The sequence below is a fragment of the Ziziphus jujuba genome, chromosome 8 (assembly GCF_031755915.1).
Source record: "Ziziphus jujuba cultivar Dongzao chromosome 8, ASM3175591v1".
NCBI lineage: Eukaryota > Viridiplantae > Streptophyta > Magnoliopsida > Rosales > Rhamnaceae > Ziziphus > Ziziphus jujuba.
Window position 1 is genome coordinate 7,586,465 of NC_083386.1, and position 23,792 is coordinate 7,610,256.

General features: G+C 32.5%; 3 protein-coding genes across 5 annotated transcripts; 2 read left to right on the top strand and 1 right to left on the bottom strand.

Annotated features, from left to right (window-relative positions):
- Nucleotides 1–1,408: 1,408 nt before the first annotated feature.
- On the bottom strand, nucleotides 1,409–5,324 carry LOC107413001 (ABC transporter I family member 6, chloroplastic). The gene is made up of 7 exons (XM_016020845.4): nucleotides 4,902–5,324; nucleotides 4,674–4,724; nucleotides 4,327–4,548; nucleotides 3,570–3,692; nucleotides 2,990–3,166; nucleotides 2,026–2,126; nucleotides 1,409–1,735 (listed from the first exon to the last, which is right to left on the bottom strand). The coding sequence occupies exons 1-6, from the start codon at nucleotides 5,247–5,249 to the stop codon at nucleotides 2,046–2,048; spliced, it is 1,002 nt and encodes a 333-aa protein (XP_015876331.3). The 5' UTR covers nucleotides 5,250–5,324; the 3' UTR covers nucleotides 1,409–1,735; nucleotides 2,026–2,045.
- Nucleotides 5,325–10,919: 5,595 nt separating this feature from the next.
- Nucleotides 10,920–15,694, top strand: LOC107413000 (WAT1-related protein At3g45870). 3 transcript variants are annotated; one of them, XR_001581019.4, is made up of 8 exons: nucleotides 10,920–11,415; nucleotides 12,173–12,235; nucleotides 12,322–12,438; nucleotides 12,582–12,867; nucleotides 13,834–13,989; nucleotides 14,726–14,877; nucleotides 15,131–15,387; nucleotides 15,475–15,694. XR_001581019.4 is itself a non-coding variant. In XM_016020844.4 (7 exons), exons 1-7 carry the CDS (start codon nucleotides 11,201–11,203, stop codon nucleotides 15,330–15,332), a joined length of 1,191 nt encoding a protein of 396 aa, XP_015876330.2. In that variant the 5' UTR covers nucleotides 10,921–11,200; the 3' UTR covers nucleotides 15,333–15,694. The 3 variants fall into 3 exon arrangements, 1 of the variants encoding a protein (XP_015876330.2); XR_001581020.4 differs by having other exon boundaries at nucleotides 15,504–15,694; XM_016020844.4 differs by having other exon boundaries at nucleotides 10,921–11,415; nucleotides 15,131–15,694.
- Nucleotides 15,695–18,222: 2,528 nt separating this feature from the next.
- Nucleotides 18,223–23,632, top strand: LOC107412984 (fasciclin-like arabinogalactan protein 17). The gene is made up of 3 exons (XM_016020829.4): nucleotides 18,223–19,720; nucleotides 22,286–22,415; nucleotides 23,111–23,632. Exons 1-2 carry the CDS (start codon nucleotides 18,412–18,414, stop codon nucleotides 22,357–22,359), a joined length of 1,383 nt encoding a protein of 460 aa, XP_015876315.3. The 5' UTR covers nucleotides 18,223–18,411; the 3' UTR covers nucleotides 22,360–22,415; nucleotides 23,111–23,632.
- The last annotated feature ends 160 nt before the right edge of the window (nucleotides 23,633–23,792 follow it).

Below are 23,792 nucleotides of genomic sequence, written 5' to 3' on the forward strand. Positions count from 1 at the left end.
TATAATTGTGTTGGTTCTTTTATATTTTTTACATTATAATTTGATATAGTTAACTATTAAATTAGAAAAAAAAAATTTGTTATTTGAGCATGGTTATGAAATGCCCCGTGGGCTTTTTTTTTAATTATTATTATTGGTTTGGACATGGAATTTTTATCTTTCAATAATATGGATTATGGATTAGATGTTTGATCAAACAAAATATATTATGGATTAGATGATAATATCTATATTATATTGTAACGCAACACGTGTTATATTGTAGATTAAACTAAACAAAATATAGTTTTCTCAACTTATCAGACATCTATTTAACAAAACTAATTTATATGAATTAGACAAACATATATATATATATAACACAATTAAAATCTATTAGAACAGAAATTAACCTAAAAGTAGTGAAAAATTGAATATGGAAGTTGACCTGTGGCCAAATGAATTATTAGAGCACATATTATTATCAAGAAAAAAAACAAAAAAAAACCTTAGAATACATATGAATTTTGCATGGACAGAAATTGGTATAGATTTTAAATTCTCATACTAGTCACGTAAAACATTTCTAACCAGAACTCAAAAAGTTATATTCCATACTTTTATATAAATAAAAGATTGAAACCGTTACAAAAAAAAATTTAACTGATCACCAGAGCCTATGTTACATGTGAACTAGTGAGTGATATAAACTATGCCCAAGTTTACTTTTTTTTTTTTTTTTTAAATCTTTTACCATTCTAATTACAAAAAGCACATTCAAATGAATTGGAACAACAATTGTACGAGCCAATGAAGTTAGAGGAAGAAAGAGACCAATAAAAAATAAAAAATTTAAAAAAATTTAAAAAAAAACAAAAACAAAAACATTAACTGAGAACCTTAAGGTTTAAAACTAGATTTCAATTAAAGAAACTAGGAAAAGAAATACCAAACGAATTCTAGAGAATGTTGTAAACTTTAATTTCAAAGCAGAAAAAAGAAATTGTTATAATATGAGCAAAAAATATACTTTGTCTATCAAATTGAACCACAAAAGTCAAAAGATAAGTAATACCTTTAAGACAGATTAATTAACATAAAACACTTGTTGTCCGTAGCTAGGATTTTCTCAGGTGGAAACTCTGTCACCAACCAAAAGAAAAAGGTGCAAAGACTACTTTATAGACCACAAATAACAAACGGTATGGCTTCAAAACGCTGCGTTTGATTGGCAGCTTCCAACAACAACTTTCACATAATTATCAATTTATAAATCACATCCTAACATTCCTATTGAGAAAATAAACCTTCTAATCATATCAATATGCCATTAAAATAACTTTGATAAGCCTTTATTGTTTTTATTATTTTTTTGTTAATAATAATAATAATAGTAATAAAAGCATAACATAAAAATTACAGTCAAATATAATAACCAAAATTTATAATAACTAGACCAACAATCTTATTTCAATTTTATTTGAAGATCATAAAGTATGCATTATGGCAGAATTTTCACAAATCAAAATTTGAGTATGCATTATGGCAGAATTTTCACAAATCAAAATTTGAGGCCCATAGAAAGGGTCAACGATGACAAATGCCTTGCCTTCTTAAGAAATGTATTACACTCAAATTACAAGTTATCATCAATGGAACCATGGTTGGAGTGGAAAGGGTAGGACATATGAAGCCTCATGCAGTAGACAATTGTAGTCGCCAGTCCGTAAAATGACCGTAGCATATAATTTTGCTCCTGCACAAATCACATGGTTACAAAATAAGATATAGAACTTGTATAAAATAAAATAGAAACTCCATTTTTTTATACAAACTATCAAAAGAAAATTCAGTTTTTTCATCTGTGCTCAAAAAATCAGAAGCATCCAAAAATTTCACAACCAATCTTGAAACTAAAAGCCCCGAATAACCTTTCAAACATGAATAAATTACAAAGTAGGAACCACTACATTAAAGTAAAAGACTAAGAAAGATTCCCAAAAGCCCAATTCCTGTGAGAGAGAAAGAGAGAGAGAGAGTGAATACCTATTTGGAGGAAGCTATGCTTAAGAAATTGCTTTGAACCCTCCTTTTTCAAGAATTTTTGCTATCGAGATGTCTCCAGTCTTCACAATTTTCCCATCCTCCTATAATCCAGATTTTCAAAAAATATAATCAGTGCATTTAAATATTTAAATAACAATAAAGACGAATGTAACACAATTCTAATAACTTTTTTATTGCTACTACTTTTGACAATTAAGAACATTCTGCCAAACAAAACTACTCCATTAATAAAGTTAAGTTGCAACATGATGAAGTATTGTTAGTTAGAGAATCCACTGTGGTCTCTAAGATAACAGAATGTAGAACACTTTTTCTTTTTTTCTTCTCTCTCTCTGTCTCTCTCTCTCTATATATATATATATCTACATCTGCTAATTTACCAGCAAATTCTAAAACTAGCTGGACTGAAAGAAGGCAACCACTGACATTTGACAACATACAAAGTCCTGTTTCTCTACCTTCAGAACCTTAGAAAGTTAATCTAGCAGACGTTACAAAGTCAAATGTCAAATGAACAGCCTGTTCCATCGAAGTCTTGCCCATTTAACATGCTATAAATTGTATAGAAAACTATCTTTCAAACCTATTTGCATCTAGAGACAACCATGATCAAACAACTTGACCTTTACTGCAACCAACGAGAAAGGAGAACCAACTCCCAAATGAGAAACAATCCCTCTGCCTTAGAAATATGGGCTTCTATATTGATGTTAGTTACATGAAGACAGTATCCACAGAAACACAGTGCTTTAAACTTTAAACAGGCATTACAACAAAGAAATCAAAAGCCTGATATGATGCCATTCATGCCCTCTCATAAAAATTGCTAAAGAAATTAAACATTATTAACTACCATTTTTTCCACTTTGTCATGAGACACAAATGCACATGCTAATTTAAATTTCATTCCTATAAGTATTTCAAAATCTTCCAAATGACTTACCATAATATGTATATATGCAGGCTTTATAAATTCAATAAGTCGTTGATAATGAGTAATCATCAGTACAGAATTTTGTGTAGTCAATAGACTATTGACTGCCTTTGCTACATCACGAAGTGCATCAACATCCAATCCAGAATCAATTTCATCCAATATAGACAAGTCTGCCCCCAGAACCTGCAATCATGCAGAACCATATCTCTTATGAAATAGAAAGGAAAGCTGGTATATGAAAACACAAAAGGAGGACTATGTATAACATAAGCAAAATAATTATTGTAAACACGTCGCCAATTCAGTATTTTTCATTGTTGTATTTATTAATTTTAAGTAGCAACCACCAAGAGAGAGCATGAATAAATTTTGATTACAGAAAAGGCATGGAGTTGTATAAGTTCGCACATTTGTCAGGAAAAACCCATTTGAATAGTATGATTAATTAGAGGATTCACATACAACTTTTACTTATAACTTGGCCATTCTAAAATTTAAAAGTCCATAATTTCAATAAGTACATGGGAAGAAACGAAATCCCAAGTTCCAGAGTATTAGTACTTTTATTGCTTGTCTATGACCATACCGCAAGTTGTAAAATCTCATTTCGCTTCCTTTCACCACCACTAAATCCTTCATTGACATTTCTATTAAGAAAGTCTGTCTTCATGTTCACAAGATCAAGTTTAGGAAAGATGTACGCATAGAACTGCAAGCACAAAACAACATCAAAGAATCAGTAAGCCAGTAGCCATCAACCAAATTGAATTGAGCATAATATACGGTAGCTAATTAATAACACGAAAAAAAAAAAAAGGAGGTTCCTTATTTGACATACAAATGTATGTATCATATCAAGTTAAGTTTATCAGAGAAAAGATAAACAGTTGTTAAGAGTTAATCAACCAGACATGAATCAATGACATAATCACTGATTTTACTGTTTAAAAAGTTCCACCAAGCAAAATATTGAGAAAATGGAACAAACACCAATCATGACAATTGCTATTTTTATAGCTTCTAACTTATGTCTTAACAATAAGACCATCATGTATAGATCCCAGTTGTGCAATTAGCTAGACCTGAATGAACATACGGATACTCTATAGCTAATCATTTCCAATTTCCAGCTCACAGAATAAAGTACTCTATGTTCTTCGCAAGCTTGAATATGCAATCGCCAGTTTTAAGTCTAGTGCATATGAGGGATAGATAAGATATAAATGCAATAACACAACATCCATGACACGCAAAAAGGAAACTCAGACCCATGTAAAGGCTTATCAAATTATTCAAACCTGAGAAACAAAAGACAAAGAGGGTGATAAAATTCAATCACATACCTCAATAGGTCCAAGCTCCGGCAGGTTAAGTTTCCGCCTCCGAGCATTGTAAGCCATATTAAGAAAGTCTATATTGCTCACACCTGGAATCTCAATAGGGGATTGAAAACTCATGAAAAGTCCAGCAAGTGAACGCTCCTCTGCTTCCATTTCCAGCAAGTTCTCTCCTTTGAATACAACACTCCCTCCTGTTACCTCATAATCTGGATGCCCAACAAGAACCTACCAAAAATGTAATTACGCATTAGCCCACTTATCCACTTTCTTACTCTACACCACAAGCTTAAAAAGTAAACCCAAAAAACAAATAAACGCAAACCCAATTACTTTCTCAAGAAATTACAAACCTTGGCAAACGTGCTTTTCCCAGAACCATTCTTTCCCATCACAGCATGAACCTTTAAAACAACAACAACGAAAAAATAAATAAAATAAAAAAAGACACTAAATTTAGTAAAATTTTTATCTGGGCAAGCTCAAAAAATCCCCTAAAAAGAAACCCTTTTACCAAATGGGAAAATGTGGAAGTAAATTTCTAGAGATATGAAACAACGATGGAAGACAATTTACAATACCTCTCCTTCATAGACAGAGAGATTGACGCCCTTGAGAATCTCCTTCCCGGATTCCGCAATCACGGCCGTGAGATCTTTGACTTCAAGCAGGAGCTTCTTCTTGCCATGACTACCGGAAGTTGAGGGAGAGTCGAAGGTGGAGAGGCTGGCGCTGAGGGGAGTGAGATGCCGGCGAGCATGGTTCGTGCGGAAAGGGAGGGGGCGAGTGGCAGTGAGCGTAAATAGGAGGGAATTAGAGGGCGAAGCGTAGCGGGTAAAAGGTACAGAAGAAGTCGCAGAAGAAGAGGAATATGATTGTGGGGGTGAGGAAAGGGTACAGGGAGGGTAAGGAAGAAGGTTGAGAGCCATTGTAGAGAATGCGTGAAAGCGTTTAGAACTAAAGGAGAAGACAACGGCCTAAACGAAGCCGTTTGTGTATTATTGTTGGATTATTCGCATTTTCATATATATATATATATATATATATATTTTTTTTTAAATATATTATCTAAATTACATACTATCCAAATTTCTAATCTATCTTATTAATCAAATTGGTGCTTTCATAGGCACAAATAAAAATACTGCCTAATTCACTTTCTCATCCTCATCCGCATTTTCATATATGCATTAGAAATTAAAATTTTACTTAGTAAGCTGTGTATTTTAAATTTTACTTGGATATAATTTTTTTTTTTTTTTTTATAACACTAACAAAAGCCTTTACTAACAACTAGTGATACTTGTCCTTTTGGCGACACCACAATGATTGGCAAAAAATCTAAGTTTGAATCCACCGTATCCTCTAATATTGAAGAAAAAAAGTCTGTTAATGATATTTTTAATCATTTAAGGTTTTGTCATAAATACATGATTGAAGTAAGCCTTATTTATAAGAAAGTAATCATTTAGGAAACAATGCAAGAATTATTTGTAGTTTAAAGGATGGAGTGCAAATTTCACAATGCAACCTCTCTCTTGCTCTTTTCTCGAACCCCTCCGACAACACGGGCTCGTGCCCTATCGAACCACGTATCAAACCGGGTCTAATAGCCCACAAGCAGGGCTGCTGGCTATTGGCTAAGCCGCAAGCCAGTTCACTAAACTCTTTCTCATCCATACTAGACATGCTGCCAAAACTAGTATAGATGACAGATTTGGGAGGTTGTTTGTGTAGCCAAGAAAGACAACCACTCTCTTCTTTTAGGAAAGAAGAGGAAGAGAAAGTTGGAGCTAATTTGTGGAAAGGTCCAATGGTGAAAATGGGGGCTTGAAAATATTCTTCGACTTTTTCTAGTATTTTTTGTTCAAGGAAATGCAATGTGTTGACAATTATTGCTTTAGAGGAGTTTGTTGATTTTGTTATGTTAGCTCTAAGTTCTAATAAGGCATCTGTTGAAATGTGGAATGTCATGGGTCTCAAAGATTAGGTCCTAAATCTGAGGACATAATTTCTGTAACATTAAAACAGCAAAATTAGTAGTCAAACAAATTATAAAAAAACAATTAAAATGATATTCCAAAGAAAGATAAAACTGAGGAAAAAAAAAAAAAAACAGAAAGTTAAATAACATAGAATTTTCGTATGATTATATTTGATCAATTACATGTAATTGGAATAATATATCTCATAAATTATATATAATTGGACGTGAGATATCCAATATAAATTAGAAAAGAACACCAATAAAAACCTTATATATATATATATATGTAACATCCTTGATGTTAAAGATGAGGAAGAGCAACAAAAGCAATGAGAATAATAGCTGCACTTGTACAAACACTAATCCCTAGCAACTTCAAACGGTCAGCAACACTTTGAGCAAGATACAACATCCCATCATGTATGATACAAGCAACTTCATCATCAACTGCATCCTCCGCCGCAACCATCTCTTCCATGCGTCGGCGGAATGGTTGTTCTAAATTTTTGTTAGAGCAGCCACCATAGCTGCGAAATTCCCTGGTCTTGCAACTAGCTGGGGATGGAGTGAAAGATTGTGGCTAGCTCAAGCAGGGGGTTTATGTGGCCTTGGAGGGGATATAACATAAGCGCCAAGTGCTTGCCAAGCATTTTTCCTTCTTGCTTCTCCATTTCCTTAACAATCATTTAATTTCTCTATAATTATGCAGCTTTCCTATATATATGTATGGATGTATATAATGACTATTCTGTATATATATGGATACAGAATGTAAGAATTGAGACAACAAAAGCAAAGTTTATTTGTAATTGCAAACAGTTCAAAAGGAGATTATTAGGGGGGAATCAAATTACATATTTACTTCTTGTGGGGGTCAAAATTCAACATATTTATGTATAATATATGGTTTTTGGGTGAAGCAGATTATCTCTCAGGTATCTTTCTTCAATTATTTTTTCTGTCCCTTAACAAAATATCTTCGGATTTCTTTAAGAATTGCCTGTTTTGTAAATTCCAATAACATATTTAACAAATTTTGATGTAGTTTCATTTTGTGCCATCAAAAAAATACATTTGATAGCATTCAACCTAATTACATTTATAGCTAAAACTTTTTAGCAAAATTCATAAATCTTTACTCCTAGAGAGAAACATTAATCAATTTCATGCATTCATAATTCTTAAATAAAAGAATGAAGAAAAAATAGAAGTAATCCTTTTAAGAAGCACTGTAAAGGAAAAATTAGGTTTGTGGACATTTATTATATACCTTAAACGTTAAGAGCTATTGATCTTTTTAACATTTTCCATCAAATCCATAACATGTTGAGCATGTGCACAGCATGTGAACTTTAAGCAAAGGTCTTCTGTGTCCTTTTCATTTTTTCTTTCACGATTGATTTAGGGATTACAGCTTCTGCAATTTTCTTTCAAGAAATAATAAAGAATGTAAACATTAAGCCTGTTGCAAAAAAATAAAATAAGGAATAAATGTTATATATCAAACTCATAATTACTTCAAGTTACGAAAAGGAAAAAAATTAAAATTAAAATTACACTTAAGATAAAAGTAACGATTAAAAATGGAAAGAGAATGGAAAAATTTAGCCGTAGCACTTGCATTTTATCGGAATCGTTTAGTTCTATAATCAAATAAATTCAAAGTGCCATATCTATTGTCAATAAATTCCAAACATATCATTTGGAAGTTTTGGATTATATAATTTCAATAAACAAAAAGCATATAATGTAAAACTCCAAAATCTTAAAAAAAAAAAAAGAATAATTAATTAATTTTAAAAAAATAATCTTAAAATAATATTGCATAATAAAAATTGCTATGGTCAAAACAGGGCTGAATTTCAATGCATCAAGCATCGCACAAGATCTCACAAACGCCAACATGAACTACACCATTCAAGAAATGACCAAAATCACACAAAATTCAGTAAAATATTAAACACCAGATCATAATTACTCCAAAAATATATTAAACCTTATTTGCTTAAGATAATTTCCTATCATGCCCTTGCCGACAAAATTTTGCACTTTCCCTACCTCTCTTGTTAAATCTGTAAATTGCAATTGCAATCGCCAATTTTCAATCAAACAAGGAAGGAAAAGGGTGGAAAGACATAAATCCTTGTTTTAAACTCATGCTATCTGTTAATAGATTGAATGGAAAATGTTAAAAAGACTAATGGTGTAAGATTTCAAAGCATAGGGAGTAAAATATTAGGGAAAAAAAAAATTTAAGGTATGTAGGTTCAGGGGCATTATTACCATTGTTTTGAAAAGATATATCTTTCATTGAAGTCAAGAAGAATAGACTTAGATTCTAGCCCTTGCAAAACCCCACCTTCCTAGGAAAAGCTTTATTTGTTTCTGTGCATTGAAACAAATTAATCAATATTTTAGATTTGAAATCCATGTCCCAAGCGCAAAAATGCGTTGAAGTTGAAATTAATATTTGAATCAAACTAATTAATACTTTTAGAAGCATAATTCAAAGATATTCTTTTCTTCAATAAATAGGTCAACCTTACCTAACCTTGTAAAAGCACTTCATTTTTCAGTACACCATGGCTAGTACTTGTCCATGGTTTAATTGCATGCTTTTCCAAACAGAGAAAAGAAATTAGAAGGAGATGACGTTGTAGAAGGGGACTTCTGAAAGACTTTTTTTGTGAATAGTACTAATTAGTTTGTGAAAATTTTGTACATGATTTACTTAATATATATATATATATGTATGGAAATTCTATGATGAGGACGGTCAGCACAAATACTGCAATATTAGTGACGGTTTTTCATAATATTAACGACGGTTTTTTAAAAAATCGTCACCAATACTATGAAAAACCGTCATCAATATTGTGATCCGTATAAGGACCGTCCGCATCATAAACGGACTGTATATATGTATATATTTTATTTAGCCCAAAAAAAAAAAACATAATATTTATTTTACCATTTAATGGGAATCCCCAATTTCTGTATTATTTGATCAAAGTACTTAATCTACTTGTTCATGTTCCAGTTGAGAAATTCATTACAGCAATAACCACACCACGGTAAATTATGTGCAAAATTAATATTGTTGCTATGTATATAAAATATACATGTATGCTATTAAGAATAACAAAAATTATATGAGTGTACTGAAAAATGAAGAGAATTAATCTCATGTTCGAGATTAATGCACCTTTAACAGGGTTAGTGGAAATGACAATAAAAACATTTTTAATGACTATGTAATCTGTAAATTACTATCATTGTGATATAAAAATTTGAAAAATTTACAGTTAAAAAATATTATTTTTAATTATTGATAAATAATAATGAATGAGATTTACATGCCAAACGATAATTTAAATTATTATTATTAAATAATTTATTTTTCTAATTTTAAAATAAATAATAATAAAACAAAATACTCCAATTAAATTTTGCTGTATGTCAATTATAACTAATGGTAATAAATAGTAAAGTTCTTTGTAGTTTATATGATATGCATATATTTTTAAAGACTCAATCAAAATATCAATTTTTAATAATTCCATCTAAATCTAAATTAATTAATAAAGTTTGTATTTATTTTTTAAAAAATAATAATAATGGATGATGATGTATTTATCTATTTTTCACTTTACAAAAGTATATTCTTGATAAAAAATATTTGACTAATTTACAAAGTTTGATACAATATCTATTTATTTATTTCTTTTTTCTTTTTTGCTGCATTAACTTAACAAAGCCACCAACCATTAAAAATGTTTTTTTTAAATGAATTTTTATATTTCTAATATAGCAAATATATATATATATACACAGTCAAATATCGGTATAAAGTGGATGATATGTCAGATCCAGTGACAATTAGGGAAGCATCACATAATATTTCTAGGAAACAAGAATATTGGGATTGGGAATTATACGTATACATTCAAAATTCGTTTCATTAATATATTTTTAACCTAAGTTTGATAGTCAAAGTAAAAACTTTTTAACTGTGTTTTTTTTTTTAACTTTTTAGATTACAAAAATAGCTTTATTATCAGCCACGTAGTCCATAGTTTCCATAGTTATGATTTCAGGGGAAAGAAAAAAAAGAAAAGGAAAAGATGTTTGTGTGACATATCTAAAATAATAATATTTTTATTTTACAAATTAAAAAATCAAGGTACCAGCAATTATTAGTAAGAACAAAATGGAAAGCAACAATAAATGACAATAATTATTATTATTATTATTATGATGATGAAAATGAAATCGCTACAACTGATCCACCCATCTTCTCCATAATTATTTCTTCGTAATTTTTTTTAAAAAAGGGACAATATAAAAAATGGAAAAATTCAATATGTTCAAGGTTATGAATTGACATTTCTGCCCTGATTCGTTTATGTCAAAAGGACTAAACATCAATCCTTTTGTTTTTTTTTTTTTTTTTTTTTGGTCATTTTGAATAGTTTTAAGGGCCATAAAAATAATTTAAAGTGGTGGAATGCCACTAATCCACCACAGCAAATTATTAAAAAACAAAAAATAATAATAATAAAAAAGGAAAAAAAATTTGATAAAATTAATAATTGAATCTCCATAAACCAGCAACAAATGGAAGGGAGCGTTATTATAATTTGTTTCCTGAGAAACAGAGAGAAAAAGTGAAGTGTGTGTTTGCTTGAATGGTCTTTGAAAAGATAGACTTTTTGTTTTTTCAGTCTTTAACACACAAACCCAACTCCAAAGCAATCCTCTGAAACTCCCAACCCCAACAAACACAGACCTTTCAACAAACCCAAATAAAAACCCATTTCCAATTTCCAATTTTTCTTTGTCTCCCATTCTCTCTCTCTCTCTCTCTTCAGCAACCTCGACTGTGAGAGAGAGATGGCCGCGGCGGTGGTGGCGACGGCAGGGAATGGAATTGGAGTAGAAGTGTGGAAGGCCCATGCGGCCATGGCCTTGGTGCAACTCTTCAATGGCGGGTACCATGTAATTACCAAAGTAGCCCTCAATGTTGGGATCAATCAAATTGTTTTCTGCGTCTTCCGGGACCTCATCGCCCTTTCTATCCTCGCCCCCATCGCCTATTACAGGGAAAAGTAATCATCTTTATTATCTTCTTTTGTTCATTTTTCATTTCTCATATTTTGGTTGACTTTATCATCTTTATTATCTTCTTTTGTTCATTTTTCATTTCTCATATTTTAGTTGACTTTTGCTCTTTTTTCCATCATTTTAGCTTATTTGTTCTTAATCTTGATTAGCAGGCTTAATATCAGATAGTTGATTTAATTATGATTTGTTAATATCGGATACTCCTTTCAGATTATAGCAATTCAAGTAAAAAAGTATTTATTTTTGGATTTGTATATATACACACACAAACATACTTTGATACTTAGATTTTTGATGATCAATCTACAAATTGGATGCTGGAACCATTTGTTTGCTCAGTTCTGTTATTATTTTTTATATTGCAGCTTTAGGTGTATTTTTTAGGACCTCATTGGTTCTTCTATACGGTCCTTTTAAGAAGATGTACTGCAGAAAATGATTAGCAGTTCAGTTTTAAGGAACATTGTCCAGTGTCGCCCTAATTATATTGCAGTCTTTGAATGGGAGCTCTGGATATGGTCCTAGGTCCTAGCCTTCTGGCTTCCCTTTATCATTTTTGCATGTAATGGCTGCTCCTAGGAATCAAAACCATGTGCTTGTGTTCAATAGCCAGAGATGGGTTCTGAATCGTTTCCCCATGGTTTCATCAGACCTTCTTCCTTGCTTTCTTGTTCTTATGATTTATGATTGTTTAAATAGATAAAATACAGCATTATGTGACATTTTGTCTCCTATTTGTAGACGAATTCGACCACCAATGAATAAACGTCTCCTCTTGTCGTTCTTCTTTCTTGGGTTAACTGGGTAAGTCGATATGCTCTAGTATGGTTCCTTGGTTTAATTAATGCAGCATCTCATTTGATCCGGTTATGTATTTGTTTATAAATCAGGATATTCGGCAACCAGCTTTTGTTTCTTATTGGTCTTGGCTACACAAACCCAACATATGCTGCTGCCATACAACCTGCTATTCCAGTTTTTACATTCATCCTGGCAATGCTAATGGGGTAAGTTTGACAGTGTTTTACTCTCCTCTAGTTTGTTCACCTGCTGTGACGGTGTCTTTCTATTTATAAAAAACAAAGAAGCTTCCTGTTTCTTGTTTAATGCGTGCCTTGTCCAATATCAAATGTCAATCTTGTCAACACAGTACAGAAAAAGTGAACGTGCTCACGACTGAAGGTCAGGCAAAGGTTGGAGGTACAGTCGTATGCGTTTCTGGTGCTGTGCTAATGGTTCTCTATCGTGGCCCAACGTTATTAGGAAATTCAGAGCTAGAATTTTCAGCACAGAGTGAAATTATTGCTAGAAGTCAACCAGAACCTGCTGGATGGTTAATGTCGAATTTTGCAGAGTACGGGCTGGATGATTTTCACCTTGGAGTGTTATGCTTAATAGGGAATTGTATATGCATGGCTGCTTTTCTGGCCATTCAGGTACATATTCATATAATTAATCACTGGAAATTAAATAAGGAGACAGGAATGAAAATATTCCTTTAGTTAAGCAAGGCTCTGTACATGCTCTATTAGCTCAATCTACTGCTATCTACATGTATGTGAGCTAAAAAATTAATTACTTATTATTTTTTTCTCTTTAAAGACCTTTAGTGTTGAATTTCTACGCAATCTAAAATGTAAAAGGAGTCCCATTTTGTTATTCATGAAGGCCTACTTGCACTTTGATACACAAACTTAATGAAATATCAATATTTTTAGGGTAAAATAGTCGGTGTCAAGGTGACCAGGGCTATTAGGTAACAATTTTCTGGACATAACAAAGGACACCTTGGTGTGCCAAAAAAAGGGATTTATTTGTATTTGGATTCATAGATGGTTTCTTAGGGTTTGTCTGTTAGTTTCAGTTTCAACCTTGAATTTTCCCATTTGATTTGAACTTATGAATCTAGTAAGACTTAAAAGTAATATTATTTTTCTGGCTAGGCTGAGCAAAGTTTCTTTTAAGCAAAGAACTATGAGTTTCGCTACCTGTTATTTCACATTATAAATGTTGGGAGAACGGATGTAATGCCAACAAGACTTTTCTACTGTTTAAGATATGTTAAGTTAGTATCAGTCTCAAAGGTTAAGCTATTCGAACTGGGTGTATTTTGCATCCTTTGGCCTTCTAGGATTGAATAATATCCACAAGAGTTTATAATAGCACATATTTATACATATGTGTTTGCCTCAATATATCCACGAACACTTAGTTCTAGTTCTTTTTGGCGAAAGTGTGTTGAAGAAATGCTAATTCTTTTTATTGAATGCATTTTGTGTGTAAATTTGTTCAGTGTGTAAACCTTGATGTTGAAGGATTTAATAAGTTCATTTTTCATATATTTTTTTATTTCTCATATTTGATCTATGGCAGCTCAATTTATTATTTTGCAAAACTTTCAGGCTCCAGTTTTAAAAAGGTATCCTGCAAACATATCAGTCATTGCATATTCATACTTCTTTGGTGCCATATTGATGGTAGTGACAGCATTCTTTATGACCAATGAAACAACGGAGTGGAGTTTAACACAGTCTGAGGTGTTTGCTGTCATTTATGCTGTAAGTTCCTTATTATTAGTATCATATGTCTTTGCTTTGGATCTGATGTTTGCCATGCCAATATTGGCTACGTTTATTAGTTAATCTGACATCAAAGACTTTCCTGTGGCTCTTTAACCTGTTGTTCTAATGCTCTTAAATATTGGAAGTTATATATTTGTTATTGGATGAGAAGTTCCTTCTTTCTTCAGGTAGATGGTGTTACTGTAATGGTTTTGACCTTCACTGGCCATGTATAGGTGTTCCCTTTTACCAGTTTAGATTCATAACTAAGGTTTGCAAGATAATCTGGGATCTGTCTTGTTTGGGTAACTTGAAGTGTAAAGCTATTGGAACAGACATTAAATTAACACTTGCCTCACGAGCAGGCGAAGTGGGCCAAACTGTTTTTATTGAGCTAACACAAAAAATATTATATCTAATACTCCCTCTGAGGTGTAGGGCTTACACATGGAACAGAAATGACGGTTAGCCGGACTCAAATGTGAGACAACATGTTTTTATCACTTCTAATTCTTCATACATGTTGAAATCTGTTGACAAAAGAAAGCTAAAAGGCTTGTGGAACAGAGTTTAAATTAAGACTTGCCTCACATGTAGGATCAACATATTATGTTTAACACAGATGGAAATATTTTAATTTGCCCTCTTTTTATTTATTTATTTATTTTTTCTTGTATTTGTTACTAGAATAGAACATAAAATGAAAACAAGTTGTGTTATGATACACTTTCAGGGAATTATTGCATCTGCACTTAATTATGGACTCCTAACATGGTGCAATAAGATCATGGGCCCTGCTTTGGTTGCCCTCTATAATCCACTTCAGCCTGCTGCATCTGCCTTATTATCAAGAATCTTCCTGGGAAGTCCTATCTATTTGGGAAGGTTTTGCTCCTCCTAATACTTTCGTTACATTTTTGTGCATTACATTATTTTATTGGTTTACCATACACCTTCAGTAATACAAATATAATATAAGATGCCTAGTTTTTTTAACTAATAAACGACACCTACATATTATTATCTTGTATACAATTTGGCTTTAGCTGAAAGACTATGTTCACTTTCTTTCATAAAATATCATATTGTAGAAATACAGAGTTATTCTAACTTGATGCCTTTAAACGTATGGACACAGTGTTTTCGGGGGATTTCTAATTATTGCCGGTCTTTATGTGGTCACTTGGGCATCTTATAAAGAAAAGAAAGAAGCTTTGGTAACCATACCTAATGTTAGTCGAAGCTCCGAACCTCTCATCCACAGAGATTTGACAATTAATAAGTTGAGAGGACACCTTTTCCCAGGATCCGCCAACACTGTACCAAAATCTTCAGATTAATCAACCTCATGGACGGTTCAGATGTAAAGTTACCTTTAAATTTTGGCTTGCTATTGTAAGTTAGCAACATAGATGAGATTACTATTATCTCTTTTTGTGGCTTGTCAATTTATATGATGTTCTCTCTGCCAAGTAAATGTAGGAAATGCTATTGGTTATTTTTTCTCTCAGCTGAAGAGCTTATGTTGATTCTTGAGCACGGTCACTTCATACAAAAAAATGTTCGATGGAAGCTACGGATCCAGGTATTTACCCCTTACATAAGCCACATAATGAAAGAGGGGAAAAGCAATGGGTGATGACCAAATTTTCATTATGTAATCAGAGTTACATCTATCAATATTATTATTATCTTATACACATTTCTCTGTCTCTCTGGTTCTTTTTTTTTTTTTTTTTAAACTTTTGAGTGTACTGTTAAGCCACCCTTGAAAGTGGAGCTTTCTCCAGGTTTTTCACTTCCATGAATGGCAAAGGTAATGCTTTTGCTGGCATTGGTAGAATTTGAGCCTCCACTGTTTTGCTTCTTTTGTTTGTACTCTTATACTTTGGCATAAAATCAAAATGTGACTGTTGTAATCTATGACTCGTCCCAATGGGACAGTTTAGGGTCAACCTCACTATTTTTTCTTGCAAAGAATCAGACTTGGAATCTTCTCACTTCAATATATATATATATATATATTTTAAAAGAAAAGTAAATGACTACTAAATAAACTTATGGAAAAATCATCTCTTTTTTCGGTTTTGTTTTGTACCACAATTTCTTTTTCTATTAACCAAATAATTTTTCACTAAAGTAACGTTGAGAAGGTTATTTTGGGGTTTCTACTTAAAAAGAAGAAGATGAGTTTGGTGCGTGAAAGAATTAAGAATTTATAAAGTATGAGAAATTATTTGCACATGATTTTTTATTTTTAATGTCGTTTTTAGTAATCTAAAAAGTGGGTCTATACAGTTAAATTTCTGGTGTGTATAGAATCATGAAAGATGTTTCCATTGAAGAGTATAAAACCAAAATTAAAAGCAGAAATTTGTAATTAAGAAAATTCTAAATGTTCCTAAAATTAAAAAGAAAAAACAAAAGAATAATTAACAGCTGCTAAATTAAGTGAACTTTCAATGCTTTTCGAATGGTATAAAATCCACGAATATCTTTTTCTCAATATTGATAAGCCGATACATAAACTTTAACTTCTATTTTTTTTTAAAGAAAAATAAAATAATTTTTTCGGTGTGAAAGTTTACTAATTCTATTTTGATTTTATAGTTTACTAACAAATCAAAGATACAAACAAATTAATTAAGCGTGAGAGATAGGAATTGTCAATTATTGAATGTAAAAAGAGGGTATAATAGACTAACTCAAAAGCCATTCTCTCTGATTTCATTAATTAATCAGAAGCATTTCATTGCTTAAAATACACTACAGTAATTCGACCATATGACTACATGAAAGATAAAATAACTCTTAACACTCATAAAATTAAAACCAAAGTTAAAATGCTTAAAAAAATAGAAATAGTACTGTATATAAGACAGTGGAATAATTTGTAATTATTGGTATGTTGATAACAATAAAGTTAATATGAATCTAACTTTTTAAAAAAAATAATAATTATATTTTATTTGGATTTTTACTTTGAAATGAAATAGTGCAGATCCAGAAATTAAATTTCCACTAATGTAGAAAAAAATGTGAAAAAATTGTTCTATCTATAAGATTTTATTTTGAGAATATTAGAAAAAATACTTTAGGAATTTTTTAAAAATACATATTTATTTTTAATTTATTATATAATATTAAATTTAATTACTTATAAGTCTCAAATTTTATATTATTCATTAAACATAATAAAAAAAATTAATTTCAAAAAATTAATTTCTAAAAAATTAAATCTTAAAAATCAATTTCCTTCTGGATATTTTTTAAAATGATCCAAATTTTGATACTTTCTAAAATGAATATGTTTATGCGGTAAAAATATTATTAACAAAATAGCACAAAAATAACATACATTTTATATGATAAAAATATTATTAACAAAATAATATAAAAACATGGTACTATATTAACAATACAAAACAAAATTAAACAAAACTAATATTTGATATTAAATAATATTATAATCGTTAATTACGGTTACAAAAGTTTGTCCATTATATGTTGCATTTTGAAAAAAAACTAGGTTAAAAGATTTCAACTAATTGATTTTTAACAAAAAAGTATATATTGATAAAATAAACTAAAGAATATTCATGCTAAAATTGAAAAAAAAAAAAGAAAAAAAAGCTGCATATGTGGCACTGTAGCAGTGATTAATGGCAGGCATGAAACATGATTCATATGTACGAATGATGAAGTGGGCCATACATACAAACAAATCAAAGCCATTCATCTTGACAGATGGCAAAGCCTCAATTTGGAAGCTTAAAACAACAAAAGTAGGCCATATGGCCAATCATCCGGTAATTCCATTTCCCAAAAGCAATCACATTTTTTTTCCCCAAACCCCAAACAACACCCTAACCCACCTTTTTTTTTTTTTTTTTTTTTTTTTTTGGGGGAAAATAACCCACCATTTCTTTATTAGGATCTTTTTATTATTATTATTATTATTATTTTTTTACATTTTCAGTATTTTACAACCTCCTATTGCCAGTAATACTCACAAAACTTAAATTACAATACCAAAAAAATAATAAAAATAATAAAAAATAATTCCACGTGTTCATCTTCTATTGGGGTAATGGCCCACGCAAGCACAATAAAGTAAAAGCATAAAACCCCACGTGTTGTTGCTTTCAATTCCCTGTGTGATTTCGTTACCCTTAACCGACGCTAAATATATATATATTATGTAAATTTTTCACCGTCCGGGACCCAGCCTAACGCTGTCTTACGCTATCTCTTTCATTCGCCGATCTTTTTTTATTTATTTTTATTTTTTCTCACTTTACTTAATACTCTCATCTTTTCACCAAACTCCAACGTAGACAACACACATCCTCTTTATGTTACAAACTGAGTTTCGGAATCCGCCATTGTTGTCCTGCTTTGCTTCCTCCAACCGAGACGATGAACAACTTCTTATTTGCTAGAATTTCCGTGCCGTTTCTTCTTCTTCTTCTTGTAGCGTATTTTGGTTGTGCATTACCGGCGAATTCTACTACCTCCGTCAACTCCAACTCCGTCTTGGTTGCTCTTATCGATTCTCGTTATACGGAGCTCGCCGAGCTCGTAGAGAAGGCTCTGCTTTTGCATACTCTTGAAGACGCTGTTGGGAAACATAATGTCACCATCTTCGCTCCCAAGAATGAAGCTCTGGAACGCGATCTTGATCCTGAATTCAAGAGGTTTCTTCTCGAGCCTGGTAATCTAAGGTCTTTGCAGAGCCTTTTGCTCTTCCACATTGTTCCCAAGAGGATCGGTGCCGGCGATTGGCCGCGGCCGGAAAACGCCGAGGTTACGCAACAGCGGCAGCAGCATCCGACGCTGTGTACTGACCGCGTGGAGCTCACGACGTCGGATTCCGGCCAGAAGATGTTTGGCAACGCGAGGGTTATCGACCCGCACGCCGTGGACCGTCCCGACGGGTTGATCCACGGAATCGAACGGCTGTTGATCCCCCGGTCCGTACAGATGGAGTTCAATAACCGGCGTAGTCTCCGGTCGATCTCCGCCGTAAAACCGGAAGGTGCTCCGGAGGTTGACCCGAGAACGAACCGGTTGAAGAAACCTGCACCGCCGGCAAAACCCGGTTCGTCACCTGCTCTTCCTATATACTACGCCATGGCTCCCGGACCATCACTTGCTCCGGCTCCGGCACCGGGTCCCGGTGGACCCCACCATCATTTCGACGGAGAGAGGCAGGTCAAGGATTTCATTCAGACACTCCTCCAGTACGGAGGCTACAACGAGATGGCCGACATTCTGGTCAATTTGACCTCCCTAGCAACCGAGATGGGAAGGCTGGTATCGGAGGGCTACGTGCTCACCGTTTTGGCTCCAAATGACGAAGCCATGGCTAAGCTGACCACCGACCAGCTGAGCGAGCCGGGTGCTCCGGAGCAGATTATATATTACCATGTTATCCCCGAGTATCAAACGGAGGAGAGCATGTACAATGCCGTGAGGAGATTCGGCAAAATCCGATACGATACACTGAGAGTGCCGCACCATGTGGTGGCTCAAGAGGCCGATGGGTCCGTCAAATTCGGAAATGGGGACGGGTCGGCTTATCTATTCGACCCGGATATTTACACTGACGGTCGGATTTCAGTTCAGGGGATAGACGGTGTTCTGTTCCCGCCGGAGGAGAAGGAGACCGAGACGAAAACGAAAACCGTTTCGCACGTTAAAGTTGTAACGAAGCCCAACAGGAGAGGTATGTTTCAAACTTGGCGGCTTAATTTTTATTTCTTTTATTTTTTACTGAATTTGAAAATTGTTGTTTTTGTTTTCCGACCGATATTTTTGTTTTCGGAATCTTTGTTTGTCGGATCGTACCGGGGTTCTGTCGGTGGCTCAGAGATGGTAATTGGGGGTACAATCGTCTTTTTGGTTTTTCTTTTTCATTCTGGTTTTTCCAATGGGTCTCTTGTGGGGTTTGGGTTGGTTGTTGGTCAGTGGTGGTTTTCTTTCTTTGTTCTTTTTAGCTGTTTGATCATTTTTGCCAGTTTTTTACTTTCTTCTTCTAAAATCTAAACTCTCATAAAGCTAAGCCTTTGTGCCTTGGATTAGAGGTTTGGAATTTGACTATTTTATGGTTCTAAAGCTATTATGCTCCAAAAGAAGACAAAAACTTCTAGCCAACTTTTTTTTGTGCCAGAAAATTTTGAAGACCCAAAAGAAGAAAAATTGAAAAAAAAAAAAAAAGTTTAAAAAAGAACGATACAGAGAAACCCTTTTTTTTTTTTTTTTTTTTATTGGTTATGTGTTAGTGTGATTAAAAGAAAAGTTCATATTGTTAAAGTGGACTCCACTTGGAAGGAAAATCCATATAATTATATTTCTTAAATTGGGTTACCAAACCTTCTTCTAATATTTATATTCTTTTAGATAGTGATAATAATTGATTTATGGAGTTGCATGCCTTAATCTTAATGAATAAGAAATTAAGAAAGTTAGTAACATTGATAATGTGCATATAATTATTTTGGTCACAAGAGAAAGGGATCTTTGCCACCACTGAAAGTAATTATGCGTGAGCCAGAATCACACCAGCTTATTTACTTTTTCTTTTCCCTAATCCAATGAATGGTTGACAATTAGAGTAGGGGGAATATATTGTTGCCCTTTCCATTCCATTTCATGGCCTAACTGGTTATTTGTAATTTGCCCAACCTGACTGCAAAACCAACTTGAAAGTTAGCTAAGATATTGAAAATCACTGAAAAAGACTGTCGGTGCAGAGTAACTAATTTTTACAGCAACTATGTTTCTATTTTTATGTTGTTGTTCCTTTTAGTTGCAAATTGTTTGTTTTTGGGATTCAATGAGATAATGATGCATGATTTGGGAAATAGACAATATGAAGTAGAACTAGACCTGGCAATTTGGATCATGACACGGCGACACGACTCGAAAACGACACGAAATAAATGGGTTTGGGTTTATTATAAATGGGTTCGGGTCATAATCGGGTCAACCCGTTTAACACGATTATTAATCGTGTCATTTTCGGGTTGACCTGTTTAACTCGAAATTGATCCGTTACGACCCATTTATTAATCGTGTCATTTTTGGGTTGACCTGTTTAACACGATTATATACCTATTACAACCCATTTAAATTTAATTTTAAATTAATATTTTATCACTAATATAATATTTAATAACTAAAAAATATTATAAATTAAAAATTTTATAAAAATAATTTTCTATTACTAATTTTTTAAAAACAAAAAATACATCTTTAATAAAACAAAAACATAAAAATAAAAAAAAATAAAAAAAATTTCGGGTTAATAGGTTAATTTTCGGGTTAACGGGTTAATAGGTTAGTTTTCGGGTTAATAGGTCAATTTCAGGTTAACGGGTTAATAGGTCAACACGACCCGTTAAAATAATCGTGTTAAACGGGTCGTGTCGTGTTGACCTGTTTATAAACAGGTCGGGTTAGTGTTTTAGGTACCTGACACGATTAATAAATGGGTCATGTTCGGGTTAGGTATTTTTGACCCGATTATTAAACGGGTTGACACGAACACAACCCACCAACCCGAATTGCCAGGTATAAGTAGAACCCATTTGGAATTAAAATTTTGGTTTTGGAATCTTGACTGACGCCTACCTCTTTTTTTTTTTTTTTCTTTATTATTATTATTATTTTTTTTTTTCCCTCTCTCTCGCTATGGAAGACTTCCCACTTCTGAACCAATTATATTCATGAATTTGTTCTGTTTCTTTTGCTTGCTTCTATTATATAAATATGTATATATGTTTGACTATATTAAAAAGGCAAAAATTATTATGCCACAAAGGGACCACAAGGGGACTACATTTTAATGACCTGCAATATTGCACTTATTGCTCTATCTAATTTGTGTCTGAGCTATCGAGTTGCAATCTCACATTTTGTTTAGATCTGCATTTCTGGCCGTCTGAGTTGGCAAATTTGTTGTCACTGAACTTCCTGGTGCAGATGTTCCCCATGACTTCCGTAGATGATTTACAAATTTAATACTGCTTCTGTTTTTGGATTTTATATACTTTATATATAATAAGATATTATTAAGGACTGGTGATGATTGATATGTTCATTTTGCATTTTAATAATTTCTGAATCGTTGGAAAGTAGCTCTCTCTAACCTAATCGATCGAAGTTAACAAGTCGTTTTCGTTTGATAATTTGTTTTCGAGCAAGGAAGAAAATGAGTGTGGACTGGCTTACATTTGTCTATTCTGGGGGGCTAGAGGATTGACACTCTTTACTGTCTAATATTCTGCAGGGAAGTTGCTTGAAGCAACATGCTGGATGCTCGGGGCCATTGGACAAGATTCCTATTTCAATACATGCCACTAAAAAAATAACCCCAGCTCTCCTAATTTCTAAAGAGAAAACTTGAAAGAAGGAAAAAGGTAAAAGTTCTACAGTTTCTGATTCTTGATCTTTAACTTTCTTAACGCCTTGATGTTGACAGTATTATTTATGTTATCTCCAAATGATGAGTTGGTGGTTTTTTCTGATTTTATAATCTCAATCTGACAAAAGCTTCATTCACCCCACCCAAAAAAAAAAAAAAAAAAAAAAAATCTTACAAAAACTTTAAGAAAAAGTTTTTGTGCCTGGATTAAGTTTCCATCCATCATTAGTTAGATTAAAGTATAGAGTTCAAAATAAAAGGCAGAGAAGACATATGGTTGCCAACAAAATGTCGTATTCAATATCAATATATATATATATATTATAGTATCATATATATTTGAAAAGAAAATAAGTCACTACCATTGAAGAATCCAAAATAGATAAGAGAGGTAAGAAAGTACAAAAAGGTAATGCTCTGTCAATGTAAATTAATCATTTTAAAACTTGTGCAGTGACATTTACATAATTGATTTAAGGACAGTTTGTTTTTGATAATTTTCTATTTTATTTGAATATGTCTATATCTGTTGGAACACAAACACATTTTCGAGCAATTTAACATATTATGTATCTGTTTCGTTTATCTATTAGAATGGCTGAAAAAGATATAGCATAGTTGAAAATCATGAGCAATGCAATGAAAAAGTGTGTGATACTAATCCCCGTATAATTTTCTAATATGATGCAGGTGAATCAAACACTGTAAAAAGAAAAGGAAAAAAAAAGAAAAAAAGAAAAGAAAAGAAGGAAGACATTAAATGTTTATTTTTTGCAAGAGGATTAGGATCAAATGGAGCTAGAACGAGCAGCCAAGGATGATAGCAAAATGGAAACTTAGAACTGAAGAGGAATAAGCATTTGGGTATTTGGTGCATGGTTTATTTGTATTTTTATTTTTTTTCTTTCTGCTGTGAAATATTCCATGATTAAGTTGCATGGGAAGAACAGCTCTCTTGTTTTAGAATTTTTTTTTTTTAAATTTTTTTTTGGGATTTTAGATGCAAATAGCTTCAATTACACAGGATTATTGTGTGTTGCATCACTTGTGATGTTTGGTAAAGGGGTAGATGGGAAGTGATATGTGTGTGATTTACATGAACAAAGAGGGTGCCCCCTGTCACTATGATCATCCCATCAAGGAGGAACAAAGAAAAATATACTTGTATGAAAAAATATTAATATGATATCAAATAAAAGTTTATGTTTTTTTTTTTTTTTTGGGTGAAAAAATAAAAGTTTAAGATGTTGATTTTACTGTCAATTTTTGCTGTAATAATTTTTTTTATTCGGGAGTTTGTTATGACAGTGTCGAGTCACTGTTAATTGGGATGAAGAGTAAACAAATGAAACAGCCATAAATATTCCATGCT

Excerpts from the sequence above, each read along its gene's own strand:
- LOC107413001 (XM_016020845.4), bottom strand. The coding sequence starts at position 5,249 with ATGGCTCTCAACCTTCTTCCTTACCCTCCCTGTACCCTTTCCTCACCC. Across the intron at positions 4,725-4,901 it reads TCTCTGTCTATGAAGGAGAG|GTTCATGCTGTGATGGGAAA; the intron begins GTATTGTAAATT and ends GTTGTTTTAAAG. Across the intron at positions 2,127-2,989 it reads CTGCATATATACATATTATG|GAGGATGGGAAAATTGTGAA; the intron begins GTAAGTCATTTG and ends TCTGGATTATAG.
- LOC107412984 (XM_016020829.4), top strand. The coding sequence starts at position 18,412 with ATGAACAACTTCTTATTTGCTAGAATTTCCGTGCCGTTTCTTCTTCTT. Across the intron at positions 19,721-22,285 it reads AACGAAGCCCAACAGGAGAG|GGAAGTTGCTTGAAGCAACA; the intron begins GTATGTTTCAAA and ends AATATTCTGCAG.
- LOC107413000 (XM_016020844.4), top strand. The coding sequence starts at position 11,201 with ATGGCCGCGGCGGTGGTGGCGACGGCAGGGAATGGAATTGGAGTAGAA. Across the intron at positions 12,868-13,833 it reads CTGCTTTTCTGGCCATTCAG|GCTCCAGTTTTAAAAAGGTA; the intron begins GTACATATTCAT and ends CAAAACTTTCAG. Across the intron at positions 14,878-15,130 it reads AGTCCTATCTATTTGGGAAG|TGTTTTCGGGGGATTTCTAA; the intron begins GTTTTGCTCCTC and ends GTATGGACACAG.